The following is an 18,993-nucleotide window of genomic DNA, read 5'->3' as shown; positions in this document are numbered from 1 at the left end:
TAAGGTGAGCTATTACCAGCAGGAGAGCGGGGGTGGAGGGGGAACCGTTTGTAGTGATAATCAAGGTGGGCCATTTCCAGCAGTTGACAAGAACATCTGTTAGTCTCTAAGGTGCCACGAGTCCTCCTTTTCTTTTTATAATTTGTTGGGTAAGAGTCAACATGGTTTTTGTAAAGGGAAATCATGCCTCACCAATCTGCTAGAATTCTTCGAGGGGGTCAAAAAGCATATGGACAAGGGGGATCCAGTGGACATAGTATATTTAGATTTTCAGAAAGCCTTTGACAAGGTCCATCACCAAAGGCTCTTAGGAAAAGAAAGCTGTCATAGGATAAGAGGGAAGGTCTTCTCATCAATTGGTAACTGGTTAAAAGACAGGAAACAAAGGGTAGGAATGAATGGTCAATTTTCAGAATGGAGAGCAGTAAATAGTGGTGTCCCCCAGGGGTCTGTACTGGGACCAGTCCTATTCAACATAGTCATAAGTGAGCTGGAAAAAGGTGTAGAAAGTGAGGTGGCAAAATTTGCAGATGATACAAAAATGATAAGGGATATGGAACAGCTTCCATATGAGGAGAGATTAATAAGATTGGGATTTTTCAGCTTGGAAAAGAGATGACTAAGGGGAGATATGATAGGGGTCTATAAAATCATGACTGGTGTGGAGAAAGTAAATAAGGAAGTGTTATTTACTCCTTCTCATAACACAAGAAATAGGGGTCATCAAATGAAATTAATAGGCAGCAGGTTTAAAAGAAACAAAAGGAAGGATTTCCTCACACAATGCACAGTCAACCTGTGGAACTCTGTGCCAGAGGATGTTGTGAGGGCCAGGACTATAACGGGGTTCAAAAAAGAACTAGATAAATTAATGGAGGATAGGTCCATAAATGGCTATTAGCCAGGTAACGGGGGGTTGGGTGTCCCTAGCCTCTATTTGCCAGAAGCTGGGAATGGGCGATAGGGGATGGATCACTTGATGATTACCTGTTCTGTTCATTCCCTCTTGGGGCACCTGGCATTGGCCACAGTCAGAAGATAGGATACTGGGCTAGATGGACCTTTGTTCTGACCCAGTATGGCCGTTTTTATGTTCTTATGTTAATCATAGATACTATATATCAGGGTCTACCAACCAGCCATTTTGTGCTATTGAGCTGATCTTTCAAATGACGGGTGGGAAATTGTTATAAGAAGACCCATGTGCCCATGTCAAGCCCCGGGGAAGTCCATTGGGTTTGGAGAGTGCCGAGTCCACTAGCATGAGTCTCCTATTTGCAAGGTCACATCCTTATACTCTTCCTTTTAAAAAATAAGGAACTAATGTTGTAAAATTCTTTTATATAACTATTGCTGTCTTGATTTATTCAAATTAAGCTTTAAAGGCCATTAACCCATTAGGTTACCTTAGTCTCTTTTGTTAATTAAAATTAGAAGTAAGGTTCTGACTGCAGGGAGGTCACAGGGAGCAGGTTGCGGTTCCCAGATTCAGAGATGCCTGGCTCCACCACAACCCTAATTTATGCCATCGCCAGAAGGTCCCTGAGGCCTGTAGTTTATCACACCACCACTTTTCCTCATCTCATCCACGTCCCACATCCAACAAACCCCCTTACACTCAGGATGGTGAGGCAGCTGGGGCAGAAGGCAGTAGAATCTCCTCTGCCAGATTTTCTCTCTCTGCTTCTACTGATAGCCTTCCCCTCTGTTGGAAGAATTCTCCACTGGCTACCCTCTATCAGTTTGAGTCCACTTTACGCTGTGCCCATAGTGCACAGTGATCCTGGTGGACCACAGAAGCTAGTCCATTTTTTTTTATGTAATGCAATAAGAGAGTTACCTTTGGATCAAAAGATGCCTTGTTTTTAGACAGAAGTTCTTCTACACTCTCTCGTATTTCCTTTGGAATGTTACGGGCATCAAAGGTTGCAATGTCTTCTCTCACTCCTCTTTTGGCAAGGAAACTGCAAATAGTATTAAATAATTAAATGACAAAGCATTGATAAAACAAAGTTACTCAGTGTAAAGTAACTGGAATTCAAGATGAGTTGTCCACAGGCACATTCCACTGATGGTACGCATGCACCTTGTGTGTCAGAGATCAGAGTCTTTTTGGACGGCAGTACAAAGGGAGAGCATATACGCTCTTCAGTCCTCATGCTCTGCTCCAAGGGCATATACGGCGGACCTTTCCATCTTATGGGATTCTGGGCAATCTACCAGACCTTGAGGCAATGCAGATCAATCAAGTTTGACCTCACCTCTCTGCCAATGAAAGAGCCAGTGCCAGGCTCTAGAACCCCAATTGTATTGTGGGGAATCCAGACATTTGTGGCAGGTTGCCCATCCAAGAACCAATGCCCCTCTGCCCCCCCCCCCAAACCCTTCAGGCTGGGAAATGCCAGGACCCAGCCCCAGAAGCAGAGCCAGGGCTGGGTTAGTACTCCACTCTGCCCCCACAGTGAGCTGCTCTGCCATGGCTCTGCCAGAATCCGGACAACCCCTAACCAGCACACCACTCCACTTTGTCTTCCCCTCCACTTCTGGCACCCTGCAATGCCCAACCTCTGCTTGAAGAAACTGGTTGACTAGGATGTATCCAGTAACTTCATCAACCAAGAATTTGTCAAGAGTCATCAGATTCCTACCCTCCACAAAAACTCCCCCAAGCTCTTTGAGACCATTGATGGGTCACCCCTCTCTTTGGGGCTCATCACATATCAAATGGCACCCCTGGAGGTCATCACCAGTGGCAGCCACCACGGAAATCATGCAGTTTTGGATGATCGGCTTGTCACATTTGCCAGTCATCCTTGGCTTCCCTTGGTTTGTCACCCACAACCCCTTAATCAGCTGGCAATCAAGGACAGTGTCCTTCCGCTCTCTGCAGTGCTGACATGAATGCCTCCTTAGTCCTGGTTCACAACTGACCACACTCTGAGGTGCACTCCAACCCTCAAGGCTCCCAGAGAGAAGAGCAGCAGGTCCAATGACATCTAAGATTCCTGTCAAATACCTGGAGTTCACCAGAATGTTCAAAAAACAGAAGGCAGATACCCTACCACAGTTACGACTCCCCCACTGAACTGTGCCAAGGGATGGAGATTCCCTTCAGACACACTTTCTTTGGAAAAAGACCTACAGGCCCTCCAGGAGTACCCAGAGTAAAACCTGTGAGGGGATTCATTCATCTCTCCCCAGCTAGTGCCCCTATACTCTTTGTAACCAAGAATGATGGCTTTCTCTCCAATGCTGTGTTGAATACTGAGCACTAAATCATATCACAGTATGCAATCAATAACATTCTCATCTTCTATGAGAATGAAGAACTCCATGACCACCATTTACATATCATTCTAGATCGGCTTACACAGAATCAACTCTATGCCAAGCCCCAAAAGCCTCACATGAGACTTGTGAGCGATCTCCATCCCTTCCCACATCCCCAAACCCTTGATCTACCCTCTCCATGGACTTCATTGTGGAGCAGCCCCACTTCCAAGGGCATTTGGTCGTTCTGACACTGGTGGACCTCCTGATGAAAATGTCCCATTTCATCCCCTCTCATACCCTTCCATCAGCCGTGAAATGGCATGGCTTTTCTTGGAACACATCTTCCAGTACCACGGCATACCAGAACACATCATTTCTGATTGGGGCACCCAAATTGCCTCCCAGTTTTGGCTGGAATTCCTCTGCCTTCTCAACAACACGCCCCTCCTCTCAACTGCCTACCACCCTCACACTGACTACCAGATCAGAAAAGTCAACCAGACATAGGTACAGTACGCGAGCTGTTTCCTGAATTTTCACCAAAATAATTGGGTTCCCCTGTTGTCTTTGGCCAAATTCGCTTAAAATAACACAACACAAGCAAAGTCATTCTTCATAAACTTTGGCTTTCATCCCATTTCACCCCAAACTATCAGAAGGCCCCTCTATTCTGGAAGCCACAGACTCAGTCCTGTATGCCCCACTAAGAGCACAGGACCAGTAGAGTGAGTGCAGCCTAGGGCTGTCAATCACAGTATCCCGTGTGACCTTTGTGGATCTGTACATGTTGAGAAGGGACTCCTGGCTTGAGGAGTGCGAGTCTCAAAGTCCTGTTACGGTTATGATTCATGTGAAGGGTACTAGTCTTACTCTGCACTGCAAAAATTACTAATTTACCCAGCAACAGTTCCTGATTTGTTAATCTGTTTACCTATCAATAACTTCCTCGTACTTTTTATTGATTGATCAATTGTTAATTTATATACTGTTACCAGTTCTTTGGCATTATCTGGCGAGGCATTATCTGGTGTGACAAATTTCCTCCTCTGCCTTGGTGGGTCCTGTGCTTATTGGTGGATTTGCTCACCTCTGAGATTCACGGCAGCCCTCAGTTTGGCCACCTTTGCTAGTGGCTCAAACCTGCCGTCCACTAAGCTAACCTCATCACTAGCCAGCATGGAAAAAAGGAAGGAGAACAATTCCCACAGTCTCTGCTGGCCCACCTACTGGGTCGGGGGACAGGCCAGGGCCCTTCCCCTCTGGTGGGACCCACAGTCCAGGTCAACTCCTCCTGCATCCAGCAGGGAGTTGGGAGGATGGGGGGAACCCAGGCCTGCCCTCTACTCCGGGGTCCTTTTTAAAACCAGGTGCCCTGATTAGCCTGCCTGTCCTAATTGATTCTGGTAGCTTCTTAATTGGCTCCAGGTGTCCTAAGTAGCCTGCGTTAATTGGTTCCAGCAACTTCCTGATTGTTCTGGAACAGCCAATTATCTTACTCCGGGAAAAGGGACCTGCTTAATCTGGGGCTAATATATCTACCTTCTATCACTCTCCTGTAGCCATTTGTCACACTGGCGAGGAATTAAGCAGTTATTTGGCTTTGCATTATCTGGCCAGGAGTTTTATCTGCTAGCCAGGTTGCCCCACTGTGACTCTGCCTGACCAACAGAGCTCCAGTGTTTATGATTCTCACAATGCACAGTCAACCCATGGAACTCCTTGCCAGAGGATGTTGTGAGGGCCAGGACTATAACAGGGTTCAAAAAAGAACTAGATAAATTCATGGAGGATAGATCCATCAATGGCTATTAGCCAGGATTGACAGGGATGGTGTCTCTAGCCTCTGTTTCCCAGAAACTAGGAATGGGCAACGGGATGGATCACTTCATGAATTCCCTCTGGGACACCTGGCATTGGCCACTGTCAGAAGACAGGATACTGGGCTAGATGGACCTTTGGTCTGACACAGTAGCAACTGCAATCCAGTGGCTACTCAAACATTTGCCCATAGTTGCGATAGGTCCTGTGCCTGCTTTGTTCCCATTACCATTCCTGCCTTGGTGCCAGCCTTGCCCCCACCTTGCCTCACTCCAGGCAACCTGGTTCTGACCCTCCACTCCAACTCCTGGCTCCTGACTCTGGCTCAGACCATTGGCTCTGGCATCTGGTCTCTGACTCTGGTTCTGACCCTCGGCTCCAACATCTGGCCACTGACCCATGTTCTATCCATTAGGCATGACTCCTGTTCCACTAGGCACAAGTGCTCATGCCCCAGTCACTTGACAGTTGGTTGATGCACCAGTTCCAGAATTTGACTGCTTCCTGGCAGAGAGGGGATAACCTGGTACTGCCTTGTTTGTTGATGTAAAACATAGTGGTCATGTTTTCGTCATGATTTGAACTGACTGTCCTGTTAGGTGGAGGAAGGACTCGCAGGCCTTCTGTACAGCTCTGAGTTCTAGGTGACTGATGTATATTCTCCTCTTTCTCAGAGACCATAGACCCTGTGTTGTTAGTTTGTCCATATGAGCACTCCATCCCTGTAGGGATGCATCTGTGACAATAGTCTTGGATGGTAGGGATGACATGAAGGAGACTCCTCTGCATGCACCTATCCATTTCAGTAAGGATAGGACCAATAGAAGGATGATGAGGGGTGTGTCCAGGTGATGTCTGGAAGGTGTGCAGACCAACTACAACCAGCCCTGCAAGCAGCAGAGGTGAAGTCTGACATGCAGCATCACAAATCTGCAGGTGGCCATTTGACCTAGGAGGGCAAATCATGATCACACATCAGCGTTTCGGTTTCTTTCTAGTTGAAGAATTAGGGAAGCAGGCCTTGGACATGGAGGAGTCCAGGATCACGCCAATGAATTCAGTCCTTGAAACTGGATGGAGAACCCCTGTGTTATTGCCTCCATGGTCCATTGATCAGTGGTGTTAAGGGGCCACGTGTGCCTCAAATGAGCTAACCAATTTCCAAAGAGGAGGTTGTTGATTTCTGGAGTCGTTGCTGGCAGAACCCATCTCTCAACCATCCCATCACAATCACTGCTTCTCGGACTGGAAGACTTTGTAGTTTGTGATGGAGCAGTGGGTTGTCTTCTCCTGTGAAAATGCTGCCATTTCCTGGATGGTTCTGAAGACTTTTGATGGTGAAAGAGCAGCTGGTTTGGTCTCTGTGAGGAATACTGTTGTTTCATTTGTTTCCTCTGAGGAACTGGTGTGTACACTCCAAAGGAAAGCAAGATGGCTTGTAAGTCCTTTAGCGTATGGAGAGCCTCACCTATCTTAGAGCTGAACAATTCAGTTCCATCAAAAGGCAAGTCTTCCACCATCATCTGGACTTCTCTTAGGAAACCCAAACCCTGAAGACATGATGCCTGATGCAAAACAACAGCCATTGCCATTGATCTGGAAGTCATATCCGCCCCATTGAGCACTGCTTGGAGTCTCATTCCAGCTACAAGTTGACTTTCATTAAATAGTGACATAAAGTCCTCACAAACGCCACTGGGAAGGCAGTCCACAAAGGCAAGCAGTCTCTCATGTATGCAGAAGGCATATATCGCTCATATGACCTGATAATTGGCCACACATAACTGTAGGCTTAATGAGGAGTAGGCTTTCCAGGCTCAGGTATTTCCCCAACTCCACCAGAGATGCAAATCAGTCTGTGCAACAGCACTGCCCGGCCAGGAACCCTGCTGCTTCCTCACAGTGCAACAGACTCTCTAGACTTCCAGCCTGCTCTTGATCCAGTTCCTGTTTCTGCCCCATTCTTGCCCAAGCCCTATTCCAGCCTGCTCCAGGTTTGTCTTTGCCTTACTTTGATCTTGCTCCAGCCCTATAGCGAACCCACTCCAGCCCTACCTCCACCTCCTGACTCCCCCCAGACCCTCAGACTCTGACCACCCGGCTTCAACCTTTGGCCTGCATCTGGACTCCAGCTATGGTACTGATTTTGACTTGTAGATGGACTCTGATCTTGGTTCCGACCAGGACTTGTCCCCGGATCTGTTTCAACACTGCCCTCGGCCAAGTCCCGACCCTATGTCTGGCTTCGACCTCTGCTCCAACCACTAGGCCTGACTACCAGAAGGCAGTGCCTGACACTTGTGATCTGTCTGAGGATGATGCTGTCATTGTAGTCGTGATTTGAGTTAGGGTTCTCTAAGGCAAAGAGTCTGTGCTCATGATCTTTGGAACTGAAGGTCCCTTTACAGGGGGATCTAGACTTTCAAATCTATTGGGAATGTGCAATTCTCCCAGGCAACTCAGGCATTTTGAGTATCTGTTCAAAGCTGGGATAGCTCCCTTGAATGAGAAGCAGAATTTGAATCCAGGAGAACCAAAAAACAGTATACCAGATGAATAAAAGTTCTAACAACTAAAAGTTACAACAGGCAACCAAAAAATAAAATTACTAAGACTACACTATAAAACTAATTGTAAAAACTATTAGCTAAAGCCATTAAGAGGGCTTGGTGGTCTCTCGGACCATCAGGCTCCATCCCTAAGCCGGGAGGCAGTGAGAGAAACTGAACTGCCAGAGGCACATCTCATTCTTGTATGCCCTCAGAGTTGAATACAAGAACTGAAGAGCGCATGCATACCCTATGGGTACTGCTGGCATATGAGACGCACATCCATCTAATCTCTGGCATATGTGCCCCATCAGTGGAATATGCATGTGGACAATCACTCAAAGGAGAACAAATGTTAAAAGGTCTCTGAAACTAGAGTCGTAGGAGTATTTTGCAGAAAATGTATCAGTTTTATCCATAAATAGCTATATGTTATCTATTCATTGTTAGGAATAAAATTATTTTCCTTCAAGAAGATCATTAAAAATTACATCCAAACCTTTCAAGAGAGTACAACAGAATTGTCCATTATACATTACTGCATTAATGCTTTAAATAAAATCCTCAACTTACCTCTTCATGCTCACCCATGATGTATCAAAAATCCCCATCAGTCGTAAAACACCCTCTAGTATATCTCTGATTATGTCAGGTGGCATTCGTAGTGACCGGATTTCTGACAAAGACTCTGGCTTTATATTTCCAACTGCTAATTTAGCTTCATTAACCAGTGGCTACAAAATATAAAAATAACTGTTTTATCAACAGGAGACAACAGAACATTTATGTCCTCTCAGTTTTCACAGAATTTGGCTTTATGTTTCACCTTTAGCATTTTATTTTCTTCATTACATCCAACTTATCTTTTAAATTGGTATTAACTTTTCAAAAAGTTTAATTTTTAAAAGCTGAAGTAAACAGGTATTTACCTATGGCAAGAATTTAATTTCATGTTACACTGTACATTATAATCCTAACATACTCTCCATTTTTATTCAGCACAATCATCCAAAAATACTGTACAGCTATTAAAACTGAAACAATTTACTTATATTTTTGATCCCTTTTGCTGTTGGATACTTCAGTTTTATAAAGAATACATAATGAATCTTATTAAGGAAGATCTACACACCACAAGCCAAATTAAGGCTGTCCTTGAGTAGGTATATGGGAGTGGTGGACCACAAAAAGTCTTCTCTTCATATGCAGCTGCATCCGAAGCTAAGTACCAGCCACAATTGCAGCCCCCATGCACAGAGCCATAAAAGGAGCGAGGCTGAAGAAGCAGACTATTGCATCCTAAAGGATTACACATCTTGCACAACCTCCATATGCACCAGGGAGCATGAAAAGGGCTGCACCTGCAGAAGTTCTACACAACTCTCAATACAGGACTGTGCCTAACCAGCACAATCAAGCCCTAATGTATTTTTAGATTAAATAAAAGAATTAATCTGCCAGAATTGTTATCGTTCTCTAGTAGAATTTTTACAATGGCTTGGATGAAAAGCAGAGATCTCAATGACTGAAGAGATCTATTTCAAGTAATTATCTCCCAAAACATGCAAACTTAAGGGCTATAAAACCTTTCTACCAATCATACAACTACATCCCCACTACTCCACACCCCAGGTTGCACAACCTTAAAATACTTTTTATAAAATACAGTCTTAAAGTATAATAATAAAATGTTTTAGTTTAACATTAAGAATTAATTGTAAAATAATTCTCCATCCATATATCTCTGCTTTTTAAGCTAATTGCACCAACTCTATGGTATTATCACCTCCCCTAGGGATAATATATTTGGATCTTCAGAGGACAGTAATAATTCAGAAGTATTCAGTGATATCTGCAGGCTTTTGTGAAAAAGAATTGGTTACTCCCTTGTGGTTCTTCTAGATGTGTGTCCCTATGGGTGCTCCACTCTAAGTGCACTAGCACCTCCTGTGCCTTTGATCAGAGATTTCTCATAGCAGTGTCCTTTCAGCCCGTGCATACATTAGTCAGTCTCACACCCTGTCCCGTTGTTATACATCACTGTGTGGGCGAACCAAACTCAGTTCTTTCTCTACTGCAAAACTTGATAGCAAAAATTCCACAGAAGAGTGGAAGGAGGGCAGGTAGTGGACCACCTGTAGGGGGACACATCTCGAAAAACCACAGTTACTGGTGGGTGAGTAACCATTTCTTCTTCTTCAAGGAGCAACCCTTTGGGTGTTCCACTCCAGGTGACTATTGACCAATACCCTCTAAGGCAGAGAAGGTTTCCAAGTCGAGTCCAGTGTGGAAAAAAGTACAGCCAAGCCCAACACAGTATCAGAAGCAGAGTCGTGAGTTATAGCATAGTATTTTGTGAATGTATGTATAGACACCCAAGTAAAGGCTTTACATATGTTAATAATGGGCATGTTCTTGAGGAAGGCCGTAGAAGTGGCAATGGATTTCGTAGCATGAATGCATATATTTGAAGATGGCTGAATATTGTGAGACTCGTAACAAGAATTAACGCAGCCTGACATCCACTTGGAAAGCCTCTGGTTAGAGGCTCCTGACTCTTTTGATCTATCTGTTAGCAAGAAGAACAACCAGTGGGTCTTTCTGAAGGACTTCATCCTATCCAGATAGAAGAACCAGGGCTCTCCTGACACCAAGGGTGTGTAACAGTACCTCCTGGTTATCTAGATGAGGTTTGGGGTAGAAGACAGGCAGGTGAATGGACTGATTGATATGGAACTCAGAAGAAACCTTAGGTAAGAATTTGGGGTGGGGCCACAGCGTGACCTTGTCCTTAAAAATACTGTGAAGGGGGGTTATGCCATCAGGCCCCCATTTCTCCAACGCATCGTGCCGATGTGATGGCTATCAGGAATGTCATTTACACTGACAAATGGAGCAGCGAGCAGGTAGTCATTGGTTCAAACGGTGGTCTTGTGAGGTATTTAAAGGCCAGATTAAGGTCCCATACTGCAGTAGGGCGTTGGACTGGTGGATCAAGGTTTCCAAGCCCTCTGAGGAATTTCACTGTGGTTGGGTGGGAAGAGGCAGAATAATTCTCTACTGGGAGGTGGAAAGCCATGATGGCTGCTATGGCAAGCAAGTCTATCTGAGGGGTGCTCCATTGACGGAATATGTGGTGTAATATATTGGGGTCTATTTCCCACTCATGGTCTTGGAAAAAGTGCCTGCTGAGTGGATCTGCGGTCACATTCTGAACCCCTGTAAAATAGTCAGCTGTGATGAGTATCCGATTGCATATGTACCAATTCCAAAACTTGACAGCCTCAACACTTAGGGAGGGGGATCCTCCACTAGGGATGGAGAAGGAGGTATAACTGCTTCAGCCAGAGATGAAGAGAGGCTGGATGTAGGAGAAACATCTTCATGTGCTCTAGCTTCCTGATCCTCGAAGAATTCTTCTTGAGGGTCAGGTCTTCTGGAGGGAACAGGTGATGCAGGTTGCCCCTCTCTGTGGTGGGTGGTGCTGGATGCTCTGGAAAATTGCTGGTAATAGGCTGCCCAAGGGTCCCAAAACAGCCAAGGAGGAGGTGCATAAGGCATAAGAGGAGGCACCCACAGGTGCTCAGACCAGCGAGATGTTAGTGGTAGTTGTGGGTCATGGGTAGTTGCAGGTTCACCTGAGGCTACTGGAAAGGGGCCTCTACAGGAGTGAGGGGGAGAACCATGAATTGACACTTGAGACACCAAGGCAAGGTCTTCATCAAAATCCTCTTCCTCAAGTTCACCCTGGAATGATGGAAAGCCTGGAGAGATCGAAAGTGAAACCGGCAATACCAGGCAAATCTCAGGTGTTTCTATGTTCTTGGTACTGACAGCACATCGGAGCTGAGCAGAGGAGAACTGGGCATGTGAGATACAGCCAGGTCCCAGGAAATTTCTGTGGTACCGAGAGTGTTATTGGTACTGAGCCTATAGTCTGCACTACAGTAATCACAGCCAAGGGCGCTGATGGTACTGTAGGTCTCCAGCACTTGGAAGTAAGTGCAGTCACTGACTGTACCAAAGGTCTCATGTACTCTGAAGAAAGTGCAGTCGGAGCCAAGCAGGCTTCTTTGGTACCAAGAAAGCAGAGGAAGATCTCTTCTTATTGCACTGGTCCCTCAATGGTACAGATGATCTCTCCAGGCCCAATGCTCTGCCATCTTTCGGTCTAGCCATGGCCTGGGTACCTGAGGAACCAGCATCCTCATGGGTATCTGATTGGAGAGCTGATGGCACCAGAGTAAATGAAGATATCAACAACGTGAGTTTTTTAGAGGCAGATTCTCTACCTGGTAAACCAGGGCACGTTCCTTTGAGGGCTTATCAGAGGAGTCCTGGCTCTTCCTCTTAGATGCCCTGGAGGCGTGTGTGACGGTGCCCCCTATAAGGCTTTAAGGAAGTATGCTTATAAATTATATATGACATAACTGGAATATGTTTTATGCTACTTATGCCATGTAACACATCTCTGTAAAGGTTATGATCTACTAAATACATTCCTCCTATTTGTATGCATGTATCATTTTTGTACTTGAAGTTATGAATATTGGCTGTATACTTGCTTTATTTCTAAGTAACCTTTGTAAGGCATTTGGTCAGCTTCTTTAGAAATTTGCAAAGTTAAGTGCCCAATCAAGAAACACTTAAAGAACAGTGGATCTTGGAACGTTCCAATCCACATAAGAGATCTACTTGAGGATGTTCAAGGTAGCATGTGGACCCTGGCTGCTACCTGTAGTTCTGAGTCATGCAAGGTTATGTGACTGGCCCATGTGACTCCAAAACTCCATATTGTAGCTGGGATTCTACACAGGGGTAGGAAGGGGTGTCCACCCACAAGAGAAAGTCTATTTAAACCCTGGGGAGACCCCTCCATTTTGTCTTCAGCTGGCTAAAGAGAGAGCCTCTCCACCCTCAAGGATACCTGAAAGAAACTGGAACAAAGAACAGTAACTACAGGGGGTGTGAGTGGTTGCTGGACCTAGACTAGGGAGACTAGTCTGTAAAAGGAAGCTTACTGGGTGAGGATTTTATCTGTATTCAGTTTTATTACTGTATTAGACTTAGTCTAGCATGTTTTGTTTTATTTTATTTTACTTGGTAATTCACTTTGATCTGTCTGTTAATACTTGGAACCACTTAAATCCTACTTTCTGTATTTAATAAAATCACCTTTTACTTATTAATTAACCCAGAATATGTATTAATAGCTGGGGAAGGGGGACAAACAACATTGTATATCTCTCTGTCAGTGTTATAGAGGGTGAACAATTTATGAGTTTACCCTGTATAAGCTTTATACAGGGTAAAGCAGATTTATTTAGGGTTTGGACCCCATGGGGAGTTGAGCATTTGAGTGTTAAAGGCAGGAACACTTCTTAAGTTGCTTTCAGCTAAGTCTGCAGCTTTGGGGCATGTGGTTCAGACCCTGGGTCTCTGTTGGAGCAGACTGGGGTGCCTGGCTCAGCAAGACAGGGTGCTGGAGTCTCAAGCTGGCAGGGAAAGCAGGGGCAGAAGTAGTCTTGGCATGTCAGTTGGCAGTCCCAAGGGGGTTTCTGTGACCCAACCCGTCACAGAATCATAGAATATCAGGGTTGGAAGGGACCTCAGGAGGTCATCTAGTCCAACGCCCTGCTCAAAGCAGGACCGATCCCCAATTAAATCATCCCAGCCAGGGCTTTGTCAAGCCTGACCTTAAAAACTTCTAAGGAAGGAGATTCCACCACCTCCCTAGGTAACGCATTCCAGTGTTTCACCACCCTCCTAGTGAAAAAGTTATTCCTAATATCCAACCTAAATCTCCCCCACTGCAACTTGAGACCATTACTCCTTGTCCTGTCATCCGCTACCACTGAGAATAGTCTAGATCCATCCTCTTTGGAACCCATTTTCAGGTAGTTCAAAGCAGCTATCAAATCCCCCCTCATTCTTCGATTTTGCAGACTAAACAATCCCAGTTCCCTCAGCCTCTCCTCTTAAGTCATGTGTTCCAGTCCCCTAATCATTTTTGTTGCCCTCCGCTAGACTCTTTCCAATTTTTCCACATCCTTCTTGTAGTGTGGGGCCCAAAACTGGACACAGTACTCCAGATGAGGCCTCACCAAGGTCGAATAGAGGGGAACAATCACGTCCCTCGATCTGCTGGCAAAGCCCCTACTTATACATCCCAAAATGCCATTGGACTTCTTGGCAACAAGAGCACACCGTTGACTCATATCCAGCTTTTCGTCCACTGTAACCCCTAGGTCACAGCGTGGGACTCCGATGTTGTGGAAGCAGCAGACTTGCTCAGAGACTGGTATAAGAGGCAGTGAGGGTCCCTTGGCCTGGGTCAGAAGCTGGGTGTATAAAGCTCTCCATCATTAGGAGACAATGTTTTAGCTCTTTGTTTTCTCTGGCTCTTCATTTCAGTGCCAGACAAAACTTGTACTTCTGGGCAATGTGCAATTCCCCGAGGAAACAGATGCAGCAGGAGTGTCTGCGGTTGACCAAGGTCGCCTCCCAGCATGACAGACAATGTCTGAAGTCGGGAGAACAGGGCATAACTCCCCAGTAAAGAAGAAATACTAACTAACTAGTATCTATCTAAACATAATGCAAGAGAAAATAAAATAAAATGTTGTTTTTTCGAAAAAGAAAAGATAAAAAGCTATACCACTACTATTTACTAACTACAGAAACTAACACAAACACCATGACTAACCATCAATAAGAGAAGAGGATAAAGTTGAGGAAATCTCAACAGGACAACCACCAAAACTCTATCTCAGGCCAAGGTGGTTGAGAAGGAACTGAGGTCAGTTCGCTTATGAAGTGCTATATAACTAGGGCCCTACCAATTTCATGGCCATGAAAAACATGTCACGGACCACGAAATAGTCTCTTCCCCATGAAATCTGGTCTCTAGCAAATCAGCTGGGTTGGAGAGGGGCAGGACTTGTCCTTCCCCTGCATGGCTGTTATTGGAGGGAGATCAGCCCCACCTCCACAAGCAGTGCAGAAGAGGGTGTACCACCCTCATTTTGGGCTGCTGCCCCCCGTGGCTCTTGCTGGCTCCTGCCCAGGCTTGGGGAGCTGATGACACTGCCCGCAGCTCCTGCTGTGGTGCCAGGCTGCTGTTCCTCCCCTACCCCGGGTCCTGCTCGGGCTGCGGGATGCCCAGGCTCCAGCCAGGGCTTGGGACTGCCAGCCACCGCAGCTCCAGCCCCTGAAGCTCCTGCCCAACTCGGGGCTGCCGCTCTCCCTACCCCCACTTCCCAGTGGCTCCTGCCCGGGCTCTAGACGCTCAAGCTCTGGGGATTCTGCTCCCTCACCCCACCCCCTGACTCCTGCCCGGGCTATGGGCTGCTGCATCCTCTCTCCCCTGTCTGACAGCTCCTGCCAGGACTCAGGGCTTCCACCCCCTGCAGCTCCTGCCAGGCTCAGGGACCTCGGCTGGGGGCTGCCACTCCTGCAGCTCAAGCCGGGACTTGGTGCTTTTGTCCCCCACAGCTCCTGCCTGAGCTCCAGGCTTCCTCCCCAACCCCCTGTGGCTCCTGCCTGAGCTTGGGACTGCTGCCCACCACGGCTCCTGCCCGGGCTTCAGGCCACCCAGGCTCGGGGCTTCTGCCCCCTTTCTTAGCTCCTGCCTGGGCTTGGGGCTTCAGCCCCTGCAGTGCCTGCTGGGGCTCAGGGACCTTCAGTTCGGGGCTGCCCCTCCATGTAAGTCCCACCAGGATCAGGGACCTCGGCTGGGGGCTTTTCCTCGCTCCTCACAGCTCCCGCCAGGCTCAGGGACCTGGGCTTGGAGCTGTCCTCCCCCTTGCAGCTCCTGCTTGAGCTCCAGGCTTCCGCCCCCCACCACTGTGGCTCCTGCCTGGGCTTCGGGCTGCCCAGGCTTCAGGCCACCCAGGCTCAGGGTTTCTGTCCCCATTCCTGACTCCTGCCGGGGCTTGGGGCTTCAGCCCCCGCATCGCCTGCTGGGGCTCAGGGCTTCCACCCTGTGGCTCCTACCAGGGCTGGGGCACCAATTTTTCAAACTGTCCAGGGCCCATGGGCACAGGCCCCATGGGCTCATGCATTAATCCACCACTGACCCTGACTAGCAGCTAGGAGGACCCCAGTTGGGGCGCTCCCAGAAGCACTGGGGAGATTGGATCTACCTCCACCTCCGGGAGCATCCTCCAGCTGCAGGAAACTCCATAGCTGCTGCCTTTCAGAAATGAGTATGGCAATCCTGCAAACCCCCTCACTCCCAACAGCTTTGGGATGCTCCCCCACCCCCATCCCCTTTTGGATCAGGACCCCCATGGTTACAACACACCATGAAATTTCAGATGTAAACATCTGAAATCGTGAAATTGACCAATTTTAAGACTCTGTGGCTGTAAAATTGACCAAAGTGAACCGTGAATTTGGTAGGGCCCTATATATAACAATGGCACAGGGCACAAGAATGACTAACACACATGTGTGCACCAAAAAGACAATGCTATGAGAAATCTCAGATCAAAGGTGCAGAGGGCACTAGCACATCTAGACCGGAGCACCCAGAGGAACACTCGAAGAAGAACAGTAAGTTTTTATTGCTTTTTACCTCTTTTAGCACTGGAGACCAAAAACAGCTATTGGAGAATAATTTCATTCTTGTGCATTAACAGAATTATTTACAAAATTCCAATTAATTATACTTCTCCAAACCCACTTGTCATAAATATAAAGGGAAGGGTAAACCCCTTTGAAATCCCTCCTGGCCAGGGGAAAGCTCCTCTCACCTGTAAAGGGTTAAAAAGCTAAAGGTAACCTCGCAGGCACCTGACCAAAATGACCAATGAGGAGACAAGATACTTTCAAAAGCTGGGAGGAGGGAGAGAAACAAAGGGTCTGTGTGTCTGTCTATAGTCTGTCTTTGTCCGGGATAGACCAGGAATGGAGTCTTAGAACTTTTAGTAAGTAATCTAGCTAGGCATGTGTTAGATTATGATTTCTTTAAATGGCTGAGAAAAGAACTGTGCTGAATAGAATAACTATTTCTGTCTGTGTATCTTTTTTTTGTAACTTAAGGTTTTGCCTAGAGGGGTTCTCTCTGTTTTTGAATCTAATTACCCTGTAAGGTATCTACCATCCTGATTTTACAGGGGGGATTTCTTTATTTCTATTTATTTCTATTTTTATTAAAAGTCTTCTTGTAAGAAAACTGAATGCTTTTTCATTGTTCTCAGATCCAAGGGTTTGGGTCTGTGGTCACCTATGCAAATTGGTGAGGTTTTCATCCACCATTTCCCAAGAAAGGGGGGGTGCAAGTGTTGGGAGGATTGTTCATTGTTCTTAAGATCCAAGGGTCTGGGTCTGTAGTCACCTAGGCAAATTGGTGAGGCTTTTTACCAAACCTGGTGCAGGAAGTGGGGTGCAAGGTTTTGGGAAGTATTTTGGGGGGAAAGACGCGTCCAAACAGCTCTTCCCCAGTAACCAGTATTAGTTTGGTGGTGGTAGCGGCCAATCCAAGGACAAAGGGTGGAATATTTTGTACCTTGGGGAAGTTTTGACCTAAGCTGGTAAAGATAAGCTTAGGAGGTTTTTCATGCAGGTCCCCACATCTGTACCCTAGAGTTCAGAGTGGGGGAGGAACCTTGACACCACTTAAGGCAGTAGGTTAGCACAAGGGTAGTGACTGAGGGCATGCTTTGGCCTGAGAAATCTTTATTGTTATAGACAGAAAATAAAACAGCTTGAGTCCAAAATCCCAGACTGATTGTCAGGGCTGGCAATTAGAGTATCCTGAACATATTTTTTAATATAAATCATTGAGAGAAAATAAATATGAAACCCCATGGTGATTTTTTTTCAAATCTTGCAGATTAGAACTGCAGTCAAACTCAAATAGGATCAGTTTTATCTATTCATTTTCCTTATCAGTTCTCACCTGAACCTCTTTTAGTTCATCTTCAATTTTTCTTTTTCTTTCTTCAATTTTTACAACTTCTTCTGCTATCTTGTGTTTAATTTTTTCCATTTCTGTCTTTTGCTCACTGGCATCCTGTAAGAAGAGAGATTATTCATGAGGGAACCCACTTTACTTTCCAAACTTGATTATGTGGTATTATTACACTTTTGATACTCATGTTTCTTTAAATCTTCATTTTAATTTGAAAATACATTTTAATTTGTATAGTATTGTTCATGCTAAAGTACTAAAAAAGACTTGACACTGAATTACTGTTTATAGTCCTGAGTCAGGAAGACACTTAAGTATGTTTAACTTTAAATGTGTTTAAGACTCACTGACTTCAATGGGACTTAAGCATGAATTTAACTGCTGTCCTGAAAATAGGAACATTTGCCTGAATTGGAGCCTATGTAAGCTAATACACATATTTCTTCAACAGGCTGGTAAGGAAAAAAAAGAGAGATATTATTATTGTTGTCTATTTTAAAACATTTGAGAAGCGCTCAGATACTATGGTTGTGGAGGACATATAAATAAATAGATATGACCAAATTAAGGAAGTGTATACTGTAACTTGGACATCACGTTCGATTTGGACCTGTCTCTAGCTCCTCACATCCAGGCCATGTCTAAATCTTGCCAATTCTTTCTACATAACATCTCTAGAATAAGGCCTTTCACTTCCATCCAAAGAACTAAAACGCTCATTCATGCTCTGATCATCTTGCATCTCAAATACTGCAACATGCTTTTCTCTAGCCTTGACAAATTCAATCTTGCCCTGCACATGTTCATTCAGAATGTTGCTGCAAAGATGATTTTCATAATCTGCTACTTTGAACACATCACCTCTCTCTTTGCATCCTTCCACTGGCTCTCACTTCTCTACCACATCAAACATAAGCTACTTGTCTTCATTTTCAAAGTCCTCCATGGCACATCTCCACCCTACCAATCATCTTCCATTCACAACTGAGATGTTGATTCCTGCCTCCCATCGGTCCATGATGCCAGCCTCTTTCACCTACTTGTTCAATTTCAAACAAGCACCTTTGTGTTTTCTCCCATGCTGTCCCCCCATGTGTGGGTGGAGCTCCCCATAAACATCTGCAAATTCACCTCATTATCATCCTTCAAACCCTTCCTTAAAACTTTTCTTTTCTATGATGTCTAGTAAAAACATTTACAATGGTTAGATGGCTTGTGCTGTGACCACTGCTTAACGTGCTGACCAATACTGTCTCATTGTTTCCCTGAATTCCTTTGTCTGTCTATTGATATCCATCTGTTGTCTTTTGTCCCATGCTTAGACTATAAACTCTTTGGGACATGGGATGTCTTTTTGTTCTGTGTTAGTGCAGCACCTAGAACAATGGAGTCCTGATGTATGAGTAGGGCACCTAGGCACTACATAATACTACTACT

The 18,993-nt window shown here is 45.7% G+C and overlaps 1 protein-coding gene across 2 annotated transcripts in view; it reads right to left on the bottom strand.

Moving 5' to 3' along the window:
* Window positions 1–18,993, bottom strand: part of DYNC2H1 (dynein cytoplasmic 2 heavy chain 1) — a 397,803-nt gene that overhangs the window by 267,006 nt on the left and 111,804 nt on the right. For both annotated transcript variants that reach the window (XM_077805779.1, XM_077805787.1), the window contains exons 56-58: window positions 17,545–17,658; window positions 8,214–8,374; window positions 1,841–1,964 (exon numbers count right to left, since the gene is read on the bottom strand). In XM_077805779.1, coding sequence (XP_077661905.1) covers window positions 1,841–1,964; window positions 8,214–8,374; window positions 17,545–17,658 — 399 coding nt within the window. The remainder of the gene's footprint in view (window positions 1–1,840; window positions 1,965–8,213; window positions 8,375–17,544; window positions 17,659–18,993) is intronic.

This window comes from Eretmochelys imbricata, chromosome 1 (genome assembly GCF_965152235.1).
Source record: "Eretmochelys imbricata isolate rEreImb1 chromosome 1, rEreImb1.hap1, whole genome shotgun sequence".
NCBI lineage: Eukaryota > Metazoa > Chordata > Testudines > Cheloniidae > Eretmochelys > Eretmochelys imbricata.
The sequence above is the reverse complement of the archived record's forward strand: the minus strand, read 5'-3'. Positions and strand labels throughout refer to the sequence as shown.